Source organism: Mustelus asterias, unplaced genomic scaffold, assembly GCF_964213995.1.
Source record: "Mustelus asterias unplaced genomic scaffold, sMusAst1.hap1.1 HAP1_SCAFFOLD_69, whole genome shotgun sequence".
Taxonomy (NCBI): domain Eukaryota; kingdom Metazoa; phylum Chordata; class Chondrichthyes; order Carcharhiniformes; family Triakidae; genus Mustelus; species Mustelus asterias.
In genome coordinates, this window is record NW_027590131.1 from 1,319,080 (window position 1) to 1,334,812 (window position 15,733).

General features: G+C 46.4%; 1 protein-coding gene across 1 annotated transcript in view; it reads left to right on the forward strand.

Moving 5' to 3' along the window:
• Positions 1-15,733, forward strand: part of LOC144483446 (NACHT, LRR and PYD domains-containing protein 3-like) — a gene marked incomplete at its 3' end in the record, with an annotated part of 29,525 nt that overhangs the window by 6,721 nt on the left and 7,071 nt on the right. Inside the window, exon 3 of the mRNA XM_078202131.1 lies at positions 12,023-12,193. Coding sequence (XP_078058257.1) covers positions 12,023-12,193 — 171 coding nt within the window. The remainder of the gene's footprint in view (positions 1-12,022; positions 12,194-15,733) is intronic.

Below are 15,733 nucleotides of genomic sequence, written 5' to 3' on the forward strand. Positions count from 1 at the left end.
AGCCGCACCTCTATCCATTCAGGGCAAACTGGACCCTCCCTGCTCAGCTGGGGAGCTCCTAACAGTTACTCCAGGCACATTTTCCCACGCCTCCCACAGCCCGTGTTCCACAGAGCTCATGGAGGTGGTGAGAACATGCAGGTTCATGTGTATTTCCTGTGGGTGATAGGCTGGATGTGACTCTCCATGAAGGTCACCAATCTCTCTGTGGAGGATGCTATTTGTGCTCAGACCTGAGACATGGTAACACTGCTGGCCTGGATTGACTCCTCCATCCTTTATGTATGGATACACACAGCCTTTGGAAACTCCACCGGATGTTAAAATACCTTACGCTGCAGCTCCAGTATCTGCTGCATTGTTAAAGACTCCAGTCACATTTCATCTTCCTGAAGCTGACAATGACCTGTCCTCTCGAGAGTGTGAGTGAACTCAGCTATTCCTGCCTCCATCAGCTGCTCGGGTTTGTGTGTGCTCTCCTGTGCTGCCAGATTGTAACCCCTTTGCTAATCGTGAGAGACATTATCTGCTCTGGCGGACGTTATAGAGTATAATGTGACAATCCATCCTCTGACCCCTCCCCATCTTCAGAGCTACACGCCTGTCTCCCGCTCACCGCAGCTGTTGATTTGTGAGAGAGTGAAGAATGTTAGAGGGTAATGCACATTCCAACATGTCCTGCAGACTGTTCCTAACCCAGAGCTCCATGTGACCAATGGAAGACACACAAGCACCAGGTTTGGGACTCAGCAGCAGAGCCTCTCCTGTGCCCATCCATTCACTCACTCACTCTCTCTGGATCCACAACCCATCTCCCCATCAGCGATTGCCCACCCAGCCTCCAGGTCTCCCAGCTCCAGCACTGCATCTTCCATTGGCATAAGGATGACACAATCCAGACACTGTCACTCTTGGCTCCTTCTCTGACGCTCTGTGCCCTCTTCTACAAGAACATAAATTTCCATTGTTACTCACCCATCAAAGACACACACAAACCTGACGCTAATTTAGACTGCCCATCATGGGACGACCAGGATGGTCACTCAGTGTCGGCAATGCAGCAGCCATCTCTGACTGACTCTTTACTCAGAGAGCGGTTGGGGTGTGGAATGGACTGCCTGCTGTCATAGTGAAGTCGGACACTTTAGGAACGTTCAAGCGGTTATTGGATAGGCAGATGGAGCACACTAGAATGATAGGGAGTGGGATAGCTTGATCTTGGTTTTGGACAAAGCTCGGCAGAACATCGTGGGCCGAAGGGTCTGTACTGTGCTGTACTGTTCTATGTCCTATGTTCCATGTAACCCTTCACAGAGAGGCTGGCATGTTCCTGAAGATTGATGCTGCTATCTGGACATTGCCAGTGTCTGGGTGGAGATGGTCTTTCCACAATTTCTCTTTCATCCTTATTCACATATCAGCCTGTAGGCTTAACGCTCACCTTGTCAGAACATATCAGATTATTCATCTTTTGCCTCATTGCAGCCACTGCTCAGACCCTTGGCAGTGTCTATCCAGACTTGCTTGGGTTGATGTGACAGGTATCCTTCTCCAGTCCTGAGGGAACAGAACCTTCCTCCAAACCGAAATATCCTTGAGAATTTCCAGGGAAGTGTCAGCGAATTGGGTTTAATCTGCCTTCTGCCATTTCAGCCCTTTATTCATTAACCAGGGCTCCCTCACTGCTCCCTTCAGAGCCTTTAAAAGTGCTGCTGGCTGCCTTTAAATCTGGTGCCAGCATTGCCAGAATTGTGCTGTCCCCTGCAGCCAGTGGTTAAGCTCTGGAATGCACAGGGATTTGGGGGAAGGTGGGGGAATGCCACTTAGTGAATTGCTCATTCGGAGAGTCAGTGCAGACACGATGGGCCGAGTGGCCTCCTTCTGCTCTCTAACAATACTGTGATTCTGCCTGTGCTGCCTGAGTGGACGGATTTCCCGAACCTGTCAGACATTTACTGTGCCCGTTCTGGCTCTGTGTGGAGTTGGTTAGTTCAGTTGGTTCGGTGTCTCCAGCGTGATGTAGAATGACGCTGTTGTTGAGGGTTTGGTCCTCGTACTGGCTGTGGGGTTAATGGAGTCCCAACTCTTCCCATATCCCCACGTTTACTAAGTTGTATCCCTGAAGCGACATGTACCAAATTGTGTCTCTTTCTATTGGAGAGATTTCATTGAGGAATGTGGCTACTAACACTGTCCACACGGCAACATCACCAACTTCCAGTTGAAATATCGATAACATTTTCAACCACTGTCTCCACAGAATTCTTACGGAGCACAATGGGGCCATTTGGCCCATCGTGTCTGCACCAGCTCACCAAATTGACATTCGAAATTCGTGTCATTCTCCAGCCTTTTTGTCGTATCCATTTTCGTAGCTCATTGCCTATCTTCAAAAAATCATCTAATTCCTTTTTGACTGCTTCGATGCAGCCGACCTCCACCACACTTCCCGGCTGTGAATTCCAGACCCGAACCACTGGCAGTGTGAGAAAGGTTTCTGTCGCATCATCTTCAACCCCACCACACACACCATTCCTGAGCCCCAGTTAGAATACTCACTGTCTCCATCTCCTGGTGTCCCTGTCTAACTGCACTCAGTTAGAATACTCACTGTCTCCATCTCCTGGTGTCTCTGTCTAACTGCACTCAGTTAGAATACTCACTGTCTCCATCTCCTGGTGTCCCTGCCTAACTGCACTCAGTTACAATACTCACTGTCTCCATCTCCTGGTGTCTCTGTCTAACTGCACTCAGTTACCCCCTCACTGTCTCCATCTCCTGGTGTCTCTGTCTAACTGCACTCAGTTAGAATACTCACTGTCTCCATCTCCTGGTGTCTCTGTCTAACTGCACTCAGTTAGAATACTCATTGAATGTCCCGCGCTGTACATTATTATTGTTAATGATCTTATTCTTAAAAACACTGTGGATTTACCCTGATTCCTGTTATTTTTCTCTCTGATCTCCAGTCTGTCTGGTAACGATCTCACAGATTCTTGTGCCGAGGACCTGGCCTCTGCTCTCAGTACAAACCGCTCACTGATTGATCTGAATCTGAGTGACAATAAACTGGGAGATTCCGGAGTGAAACTGCTGTCTGTGGCTCTGAGGAATCCGGACTGTAAAATACAGGAACTGGAGTAAGTAGCAGACTGTGTGAGATTGTGTTTATAATAACTGAATATTCAACAATATAATTTCACCACTGGTATTTGTATAAAAAACACTGCCCATTACTATTGGCGTCAGTTATGAATAAGGAAAACTGCTTTTCCTCTGACTCCTGTTGCTTCTCTCTCTGATCTCTGAGCAATGGGATGTCAGTCCCACAGATCCTTATGTTGAGGGAGTTGGGGAATAATGTTATGGTTCACCCTCTGAGGTCCAGTCATTGGCAACTGCAAACTGTATTGAATTTCTACCTTCGGGTGTGCTGATTCTCAGAATCCCCAACCTGATCCAGTCACATGACTTCATATTATAAGATCCGACAGCTTTGACAAATCAACAGAAAAGGCAATGAGGGACAATTCGCCTGGGAGCAAAGGTCGCCAGTCACAAATCTGATAGGTTTGTGGTCACAGCACAGCTGAAGTAACGTATATAGTTTTGGTCACCTTATGAACGTATTTTATAAACATTTGAGAAAATGTTGGCTTGAGTCTTTCATAGCATGCCAGGCTTATCTTATGAAAGAATATAGAAATTATTCGTCCTATCCTCACTGCAATTGGGACGAACCACAGCTGATCATGGTCGGCAGGGTGGTAGAGCTGTTAGCACTGCTGACTCAGAGCGCCAGAGACCCGTGTCAATTCCGGCCTTGGGTGAGAGATTGTGTGGAGTTTGCATGTACTCTCCGTGTCTGCGCAGGTTTCCTTCAGTTACTCCAGTTTCCTCCCACATGCCAAAGATGTGCACGCTAGTTTGAGCGGCGATGGTAAATTGACACTTAATGTCAGGGGGATTTGCAGAGTTAATATGTAGGGTTCCTGTTATAGGGCCTGGGCGGGATTGTTGTTAGTGAAGGATTGATGGGCCGAATGGCCCACAGCTTGTCTGGACTTGCAGAATCTCACTGGCTGTCCTGTCGAGACAATACACATCTCTTAAACCTGTGCTTAATGCTCCCTCCACTCACACTGTTTGTACCTTTAAGACTTGATTATCTGTAAAGACTGCATTCCAGTCATTATTCTGTAAATTGAGTTTGTGTCTCTGTATGCCCTGTTTGTGAGCATTTCTACACTCCACCTGACGAAGGGGCAGCGCTCCGAAAGCTGGTGGCATTTGCTACCAAATAAACCTGTTGGACTTTAACCTGGTGCTGTTAAACTTCTGACTGTTCCTAATCCAGAGCTCCATGTGACCAATGGAAGACACACAAGCTCCAAGTTATGGACTCAGCAGCAGAGCCTCTCCTGTGCCCATCCATTCACTCACTCACTCTCTCTGGATCCACAACCCATCTCACCATCAGCCATTGCCCACCCAGCCTCCAGGTCTCCCAGCTCCAGCACTGCATCTTCCATTGGCATAAGGATGACACAATCCAGACACTGTCACTCTTGGCTCCTTCTCTGACGCTGAGTGCCCTCTTCTACAAGCACATAAATTTCCATTGTTACTCACCCATCAAAGACACACACAAGCCTATGGTGCTGCCAGACTGCCCATCATGGGACCACCAGGATGGTCACTCAGTGTCGGCAGTGCAGCAGTCATCTCTGACTGACCGGAACCCTTCACAGAGAGGCTGACATGTTCCTGAAGATTGATGCTGCTGTTTGGACATTGCCAGTGTCTGGGTGGAGATGTTCTTTCCACCATTCCTCTTTCATCCTTATTCACATATCAGCCTGTAAGTTTAACGCTCACCTTGTCAGAACATATCAGGTTATTGATCCCTTTGCCTCACTGCAGCCACGTGCTGCCTGCTCTGGCCCTCGGCAGTTTCTATCCAGACTTGCTTGGGTTGATGTGACAGGTCTCGTCCTCCACTCCTGAGGGAACAGAGCCTCCCTCCAAACCGATATAGCCTTGAGAATTTCCAGGGAAGTGTCAGCGAATTGGGTTTAATCTGCCTTCTGCCATTTCAGCTCTTTGTTCATTAACCAGGGCTCCCTCACTGCTCCCTTCAGAGCCTTTAAAAGTGCCGTTGGCTGCCTTTAAATCTGTTGCCAGCATTGCCTGAATGGGGCCTTCCCCTGCAGACGGTGGTTAAGCTCTGGAATGCACAGGGTTTTGGGGGAAGGTGGGGGGATGACACTTAGTGAGTTGCTCATTCGGAGAGTCAGTGCAGACACAATGGGCCGAATGGCCTCCGCCTGCTCTGTAACAATTCTGTGATTCTGCCTGTGCTGCCTGAGTGGACGGATTTCCCGAACCTGTCAGATATTAATGTGCCTGTTTGGGTATATGTGGAGTTGGTTAGTTCATTTGGTTTGGTGTTTAGAGTGTGATGTAGAATGATGCTAAATCTGAGGGTTTGGTCCTCTTACCGGCTGTGGGGTTCATGGAATCCCATCTCCTCCCATTGCCGCACGTTTATTAAATTGTATCCCTGAAGCTACATGTAACAAATTGTCTCTCTCTCTATTGGAGAGAAACACAAAGAACAAAGAAAATTACAGCACAGGAACAGGCCCTTCGGCCCTCCAAGACTGCACCCACCATGCTGCCTGACTTAACTAATACCCCCTACCCTTCCGGGGACCATATCCCTCTATTCCCATCCTATTCATGTACTTGTCAAGACGCCCCTTAAACGTCACCACCATATCTGCTTCTACTACCTCCCCCAGCAACGAGTTCCAGGCGCCCACTACTCTGTGTAAAAAATCTGCCTCGTACATCTCCTTTAAACCTTGCCCCTCGCACCTTAAACCTGTGCCCCCCTAGCAATTGACTCTTCTACCCTGTGAAAAAGCTTCCGACTATCCACTCTGTCCATGCCTCTCATAATCTTGTCGACCTATATCAGGTCTCCCCTCAACCTCCGTCGCTCCAGTGAGAACAAACCAAGTTTCTCCAACCTCTCTTCATAGCTAATGCCCTCCAGACCAGGCAACATCCTGGTCAATCTTTTCTGTACCCTCTCCAAAGCCTCCACATCCTTCTGGTAGTGTGGCGACCAGAATTGAACACTATATTCTAAGTGCGGCCGAACGAAGGTTCTATAAAGCTGCAACATGACTTGCCAATTTTTAAACTCAATGCCCCGGCCGATGAAGGCAAGCATGCCGTATGCTTTCTTGACTACCTTCTCCACCTGCATTGCCACTTTCAGTGATCTGTGGACCTGTACACCCAGATCCCTCTGCCTATCAGTATTAACATTTTATTGAGGACTATGGCGACTAACACTGTCCACACGGCAACATCACCAACTTCCAGTTGAAATATCGATACATTTCCAACCATTATTTTCGCAGAATTCTTACGGAGCACAATGAGGCCATTTGGCCCATCGTGTCTGTACCAGCTCACCAAATTAGCATTAGGAATTTGAGTCATTCTCCAGCGTTTTTCTCGTATCCTAGCTCATTCTTTATATTCAAATAATCATCTAATTCCTTTTTGACTGCTTCGATGCAGCCGACCTCCACCACACTTCCCGGCTGTGAATTCCAGACCCGAACCACTGGCAGTGTGAGAAAGGTTTCTGTCGCATCATCTTCAACCCCACCACACACTCCATTCCTGAGCCACTGACCATCCCATGTCCCTCCCTGTGACTCAGGGTAAGGACATGGGAATCCTGTGCTCTTCCCTTTCACCATTATCCTTTTTGTCATTTAATCAGTCTGGCACTTCCATTTTGTTCTTTCCTTGTCACCCGCCCATCCCCAGCTCCCTGTCACTTAAAACAATTTAATTCACCGCTATTTCCAATTTCTAAGTTTCGCGAATTGAACTGAAACTAAATCTGTTTCTATCTTCACAGATATTGCCTGACCCGATGAGAGTTTGCAACATATTCATTCATATTTCAGATTTACAGCATCAATAGAATTTTGCCTCCTGTATGAACTGAAGTTGTGTTTCTTGAATGTCCCGCGCTGTACATTATTATTGTTAATGTTATTCTTAAAAACACTGTGGATTTACCCTGATTCCTGTTATTTTTCTCTCTGATCTCCAGTCTGAATAATAACTATCTCACAGGTTCTTGTGCCGAGGACCTGGCCTCTGCTCTCAGTACAAACCGCTCACTGATAGATCTGAATCTGAGTAAGAATAACCTGGGAGATTCCGGAGTGAAACTGCTGTCTGTGGCTCTGAGGAATCCGGACTGTAAAATACAGAAACTGCAGTAAGTAGCAGACTGTGTGAGATTGTGTTTATAATAACTGAATATTCAACAATATAATTTCACCACTGGTATTTGTATAAAAAACACCGCCCATTACTATTGGCGTCAGTTATGAATAAGGAAAATTGCTTTTCCTCTGACTCCTGTTGCTTCTCTCTCTGATCCCTGAGCAATGGGATGTCAGTCCCACAGATCCTTATGTTGAGGGTGTGGGGAATAATGTTATGATTCACCCTCTGAGGTTCTCTCCTCCTCCTCAGATGTGCACAACTCTCCCGGGACACAGCATCCATTGATTAGTGAAAGGGGGGAGAGTGAATAGATGACAGTAAATGGAGGACAGGACATGGTGGTGGAGTCTCGCTGTTCGTAACAGATGTCAGTACAGTAGCAAGAGCTGAACTTAGTTCAAGATGCAGAATCAGTTTGGATAGAAATAAGATTTAACAAAGTTAAAAGATCACTTGTGGGAATCATTTATAGGCTCCTAACAACAGTCACAATCTCCGACACAGTACACAGGAAAAATAACGGGGCCTTGTAAAACATATTGCAATAACCACGGGTGATTTTAATCTTCATGTACAAAGAAGAACAAAGAACCGCACAGCACAGTAACAGGCCCTTCAGCCCACCAAGCCTGTGGCGCCTCCTAACACTTATTCAGACCCAGAACTTACTGCCAATTTGCGGTTTCTATTCCTCTGTTTGTCTCTTGTTCATGTGTCTACCAAGATGCACCTTGGACATTGGAAACGTGCCTGCTTCTGCCACCTCCATTGGCAGTGCCTTCCAGGCACCCACCACCCTCTGGGTGAAAACTTACCCCACACACCTCCCTCCAACCTTTGCCCCTCTCACCTTCATCCTGTGCCCTCTTGTAGTTGACCATTCCACCCTGGAGAAAAGTCTCTGACTATCCACCATATTGATGCTTCTCATAATTGTGGACACCTCCATCAGGTCACCCCTCAGCCTCCCTTTTTGTAGTGAAACAATCTGTGTTTATACAACGTCTCCTCATAACCTAACCGTCCTTGACCAGGCAACATTCTGGTAAACCTTCCTTGCACCCTCTCCAAAGCATTCACATCATTCTGGTCGTGTCGCGAACGGAACTGCAAGCAATATTCAAATGTGGCCAACTGAAGTTTCATGCAGCTGTAACATAACTTGACAACTTTTACACTCGATGCCCCGGTCGATGAAGACAAGCATGTTGTCTGCCTTCTTGACCACCTCATCCACCAGTGTTGCCACTTTCAGGGATCTGTAGACTGGTACACACAGATCCCTCTGTCGGTCAATGCTCCTGTGGCTTCTTCCATTTACTGTATAAATCACTCAGATTGTCAAAAGTTGAAAAGAAGATTCGTTCACAGAATCTATTCAAGCAATTTCTTGGAGAAGCACATTCCAGTGCCAATCACAAAACAAGCTGTTTTAGACATGGTGATGTGCAAATGTGTGGCGTTTCCAACAAAAATACATTCCTTTCATTTGGAGAAGAGCAGCAGAAGTGTTCCAGCCGTTGCTAATTCAAGGAGTGTATTAGATTAAGTGAAGATGTGGCACCGGGGTTGGCACTGCTGCCTCACAGCGTCAGGGACCCGGATTCATTCCAGCTTTGGACGACTGTCTGTGGAGTTTTCACGTTCTCCCCGTGTCTGTGTGGGTTTCCTCCGGCTGCTCCTGTTTCCTCCCATAGTCCAAATAAACTGTGTAGGTTGGGTGGATTGGCCGTGCTAAATTGCCCGTTAGTGTCCGATTTGTCGGTTAGGTGGATTAGTGGCGTAAATATGTGGGGTTACGGGAAACCGGGCAACTGCAGATCTATTAGTCTGACATTGATGGTATGGAAAATCCTATAATAATCTATAATGAAGGAAGAGATAACCGAACACTTCGAAATCAATGGCAGGATTAGACAGGGCCAACATGGATTTATGAAAGTCTGGCACGGTGACACAGTGGTTCACATTGTTGCATCACAGCCAGGGGCCCGGGTTCAATTCCAGCCTTGGGTGACTGTGTGGAGTTTCCACATTCTCCCCGTGTCTGCCTGTGTTTCCTCTGGGTGCTGCGGTTTCCTCCCACACTCCAAAGATATGGATGGTAGATGGATTGGCATTATCGAATGAGGGAGATTCTCAGTGTTGGTGCGGTTTGGAAAATGAGTCAGAAACACCGCTGGAGGTGGGGTTAGACGTGGAGAGACACAGATCAGGGAAGGGATGGGGGAGTGGGGAGCCTCCCCTGTTTCTTTCCTGCCCAGCCTCTGGAGTAAAGCTCCCACCCACTCCCCCCACCAAAAATGGAAACTGCTTCCAATTATTCCCCAATACAATTGTTCACACTTTACTGTGAACTACATTCCACTGACATTCCCAAAGCAGCCACAGAAAAGTGACTGGTTATTTTAAACATTGAAACTGAACTATATTAACTTACGAATCCCTCACATTGTACAGAAATGTTGACCCTGTTTTGATGAGAGTGATCAGATTAACATTGAACCATGAAAGCAGCCTCCGTACTGAGATTAACCACATTTGCAGCAATTCCAGAGTATCAGAGACATTGCTCTGTGTATTGTGTGAATCCAGCTGTGAAATATCGGAACATTTTGAGCTTCCACTTTTCATCATTTATTAAAGTACATTGTTCCAGCCCTTTTCAATCTAAGTTGTGTCGGTTTACATTTCCCTGAACTCAAACCTCTCCATCAGTTTTGTCAATTTACAAAATATGAATAACTTTGCAATTTGATGTTTCCAGCGATGCTGCTGACGATGCTGGATCATTGTTTGTGTCATTGGCCAGGATGTTTCGCATTCTGTCACATTAAATGGTTCAAAAAATATGACAAAACTGCAGATATCTTTCTGTGGCTGGGTGGGGAGGGAGGGGGGGTGACAGCATGCATCTGTATCAATATATTTAAATCTCAAATATGTGTAGGCCATTTAACCCATCGAGCCTGCTCCACCACTCACACACACACACAGACAGACATAAACACACAGAGACAGACACTCACACACACAGACACACATTCACAGACACACACACTCAGACGCAAACACACGGAGACACACACACAACAGAGAGACACAGACACACATTCACAGACACACATTCACAGATGCACACTCACGGACACACACACACTCATTCACAGAGACACCCACAGTAATAAACACACACACACACACTCACAGTGATATACATTCACTCACGCGCAGACACACATTCACACACACGTGCACACTTTCATTCTCATTCGACCCCATCTGCCTCAGATTATATGCTATAAAATGCTTCACCACCTTGTCAGAACTTGGCAAGTTATTCATCCTTTTGCCTCACTGCAACCATATAACCCACGCCTTCTCAGGTCTCCAGTAATCTCCATCCCGATATACTTGGATTGATGTGGCAGATACTGTCCAGTCCTGAGAGAACAGAAATTTGCTCCAAACTCACGTAGCCTTGGGGAAGAGTACCAAGTGTTGCCAAGTGCATCATTGAATTGAGTTTAACCTTTCTCCTCCCATTCCAGCCCTGTGTTCTTAACCAGGTCTTCCTCACTGGTCTCTCCAGAGCTGCTGCCTATCAAAGTGCTGCCCGTGCCAGCACTGCCTGAACCGAGACTTCCTCTGCAGCGAGTGGTTAAGGGCTGGAGTTCACTGTCTGGGAGTGTGGTGGAGACACGTTCAGTTGAAAATTTCCGAAGGGAATTGGATTATGATCTGAAAAGGAAGATTGTGCAGGGTTACGGGGAGAATTTGGGGGAATGACACTTAGTAAATTGCTCATTCAGAGAGTCGGTGCAGAGAGCATGGGCCGAATGGTCTCCTTCTGCTCTGTAACAATTCTCTGATTCTACCTGAGAGAGATACCAATGGCCCTTTGTGGACACTGGCTAAATTACCTAACCCTGTTGACACTGCAACATCACCAGCTTCCAGTTAAAATCTCGATACATTTACAACCATTATCTTCACAGAATTATTGCGGAGCACCACGAGGCGAAATGTGTCTGCACCGGCTCACCAAACTAGGATTAGGAATTTGTCTCATTCTCCTGCCTTCTCCTCGTATCTTTGCACATTGTTTCATTCGATTGTTCATCGACTGCCCTCTGTGATGCCTCGAATCAGCCTGCCTCCACCACACTTCCAGACTGTACATTCCAGACCCGAACCACTGGCATCGTGAAAAAGGTTTCTCTCTCATCATCAACCCCACCACACACTCCATTCCTGAGCCACTGACCATCCCATGTCCCTCCCTGTGACTCAGGGTAAGGACATGGGAATCCTGTGCTCTTCCCTTTCACCATCATCCTTTTTGTCATTTAATCACTCCGGCACTTCCATTTTGTTCTTGTCACCCGCCCATCCCCAGCTCCCTGTCACTTCAAACAATTTAATTCACTGCTACTCCCAAGTTTTAATTTTAGCTAATTGAACTGAAACTAAATCTGTTTCTCTCTTCACAGATGCTGCCTGTCCTGCTGAGATTTTCCACATATTTTATTCATATTTCAGATTTACAGCATCAATAGAATTTTGTCTTCTGTATCAACTGAAGTTGTGTTTCTTGAATGTCCCGCGCTGTACATTATTATTGTTAATGATCTTATTCTTAAAAACACCGTGGATTTACCCTGATTCCTGTTATTTTTCTCTCTCTGATCTCCAGTCTCTATGGTAACGATCTCACCGATTCTTGTGCCGAGGACCTGGCCTCTGCTCTCAGTACAAACCGCTCACTGATAGATCTGTATCTGGGTGTCAATAAACTGGGAGATTCCGGAGTGAAACTGCTGTCTGTGGCTCTGAGGAATCCGGACTGTAAAATACAGAAACTGCAGTAAGTAGCAGACTGTGTGAGATTGTGTTTATAATAACTGAATATTCAACAATATAATTTCACCACTGGTATTTGTATAAAAAACACCGCCCATTACTATTGGCGTCGGTTATGAATCAGGAAAACTGCTTTTCCTCTGACTCCTGTTGCTTCTCTCTCTGATCTCTGAGCAATGGGATGTCAGTCCCACAGATCCTTATGTTGAGGGAGTGGGGGAATAATGTTATGGTTCCCCCTCTGAGGTCCTCTCCTCCTCCTCAGATGTGCACAGCTCTCCCCGGACACAGCATCCATTGATTAGTGAAGGGGGGGAGAGTGAATAGATGACAGTAAATGGAGGACAGGACATGGTGGTGGAGTCTCGCTGTTAGTAACAGATGTCAGTACAGTAGCGAGAGCTGAACTTAGTTCAAGATGCAGAATCAGTTTGGATAGAAATAAGATTTAACAAAGTTAAAAGATCACTTGTGGGAATCATTTATAGGCTCCTAACAACAGTCACAATCTCCGACACAGTACACAGGAAAAATAACGGGGCCTTGTAAAACATATTGCAATAACCACGGGTGTTTTTAATCTTCATATACAAAGAAGAACAAAGAACCGCACAGCACAGTAACAGGCCCTTCAGCCCACCAAGCCTGTGGCGCCTCCTAACGCTTATTCAGACCCAGAACTTACTGCCAATTTGCGGATTCTATTCCTCTGTTTGTCTCTTGTTCATGTATCTACCAAGATGCACCTTGGACATTGGAAACGTGCCTGCTTCTGCCACCTCCATTGGCAGTGCCTTCCAGGCACCCACCACCCTCTGGGTGAAAACGTACCCCACACACCTCCCTCCAAACTTTGCTCCTCTCACCTTCATCCTGTGCCCTCTTGTAGTTGACCATTCCACCCTGGAGAAAAGTCTCTGACTATCCACCATATTGATGCTTCTCATAATTGTGGACACCTCCATCAGGTCACCCCTCAGCCTCCCTTTTTTGTAGTTAAACAATCTGTGTTTATACAACGTCTCCTCATAACCTAACCGTCCTTGACCAGGCAACATTCTGGTAAACCTTCCTTGCACCCTCTCCAAAGCATCCACATCATTCTGGGAGTGTCACGAACAGAACTGCAAGCAATATTCAAATGTGGCCAACTGAAGTTTCATACAGCTGTAACATAACTTGACAACTTTTACACTCGATGCCCCGGTCGATGAAGACAAGCATGTTGTCTGCCTTCTTGACCACCTCATCCACCAGTGTTGTCACTTTCAGGGATCTGTAGACTGGTACACACAGATCCCTCTGTAGGTCAATGCTCCTGTGGCTTCTTCCATTTACTGTATAAATCACTCAGATTGTCAAAAGTTGAAAAGAAGATTCGTTCACAGAATCTATTCAAGCAATTTCTTGGAGAAGCACGTTCCAGTGCCAATCACAAAACAAGCTGTTTCAGACATGGTGATGTGCAAATGTGTGGCGTTTCCAACAAAAATACATTCCTTTCATTTGGAGAAGAGCAGCAGAAGTGTTCCAGCCGTTGTGAATTCAAGGAGTGTATTAGATTAAGTGAAGATGTGGCACCGGGGTTGGCACTGCTGCCTCACAGCGTCAGGGACCCGGATTCATTCCAGCTTTGGACGACTGTCTGTGGAGTTTTCACGTTCTCCCCGTGTCTGTGTGGGTTTCCTCCGGCTGCTCCTGTTTCCTCCCATAGTCCAAATAAACTGTGTAGGTTAGGTGGATTGGCCATGCTAAATTGCCCGTTAGTGTCCAGGATGTGTAGGTTAGGGGGATTAGCGGCGTAAATATGTGGGGTTACGGGAACCCGGGCAACTGCAGATCTATTAGTCTGACATTGATGGTATGGAAATCCTATAGTAATCTATAATAAAGGAAGTGATAACAGAACACTTCGAAATTAATGGCAGGATTAGACAGGGCCAACATGGATTTATGAAAGTCTGGCACGGTGACACAGTGGTTCACATTGTTGCATCACAGCCAGGGGCCCGGGTTCAATTCCAGCCTTGGGTGACTGTGGAGTTTCCACATTCTCCCCGTGTCTGCGTGAGTTTGCTCTGGGTGCTCCGGTTTCCTCCCACACTCCAAAGATATGGATGGTAGATGAATTGGCCATGGTAAAATTGCCCTTCGTGTCCCAAGGTATGTAGGTTAGGTGGATTAGCCCCAGTAAATTTGTGAGTTTATGGGGAGCGGACCTTGGTAAGTTACTCTGTCAGTGTGTCTCGATGGGCCGAATGACGATTCCTTCACTAGGGATTCTATAGTTGCATGATTCACTCACAAGAGGTTATTAAATAAAATTGGAGCATGTGGGATTGGGAGGAATATACCAGCATGGATTGAGAACTGATTAATGGACAGAAACAAGGAGTTGGAATAAATGGGTTACTTTTGGGTTGACAGCCTCTAACTAGTGGAGTACGGCAGGGATCAGTGTTTGGGTCTCAGCTATTCAGAATCGACATGAATGATATGGATGTGGGGATCAAATATAATATTTCCAAATCTGCGAATAATGGAAAACGAGGTGAAAATCTGAATTGTGAGGAGGATGCAAAGATGTTTCAAGGGGATGTGGAGAGGCTCAGGGAGGCTCCACAACTGGAGTAATGTGTACAGTGTTGAGCTCTACTTAAAAAAGGATAGAATTGTATTGGAACCAGTTCAGAGTAAGTTCACTCGGCTGATTCCTGGGATGGTGAGGTTTATTTTACAAGGAAAATTTGGGCAGATTGGAGCAATATCTATGAAAGTTCAGAAGGTTAAAAGGTGATCGCATTGAGGGGATGAGACAGGGTGGTTGCTGAGAGGCTGTTTCTTCTTGTAAGAGAGACCAGAACAAGGGGACAGATTTTAAAATGTAATTGTCAGTCCCTTTAGACTGAGATGAGGAGAAATTTATATTTTAGATGGTGGCTGGTCAGTGGAATTCTCTTCCCTAGAGACTCGTGGCGGCAGAGTCATTGAATATATTCAAGGCTGAGTTAAGAATGATTTTGGATTGAGAAGTGAATCAAGGGTTACGGGGAAAAGAGTTGAGACTATAATTAGATCAGCTGTGATGGAGTATGCTCGAGGGGCTGAATGGCCTTCTGCTGCTCCTAGTTATTTTGTTCCTATCCCAATACGTCCTTCAGACTGCTCTCTGTGACCAGTGATGGATACATAAGCTCTATGTTTTGTCCTCACCAGACGCTCTCCTGTGCCCATTCATTAGGCCACCCACTCAACCCATCTCACCAGCAGTAATTACCCACTCTGCCCCCAGGCCTTCCTGATCCAGCACTTCATCTTCCATTGGCGTAAGGATGGCAAGACCTGGATGTCTCCACTCTTCTTCACTCATTCCCTGATGATATTTGCTCTCTTTCCAAACACATAAATTGTTACTCACTCATCAAACACATGCAGTAGCCCAGGGTTGTCCAACGTGTGGACCAAGGGGGGAATGTGACCCTCGAAGCCCCTCAATGCGGCCCCCGGAGCGAGTTTCCAGAATCTCAGTCACACAGTTCAGTTT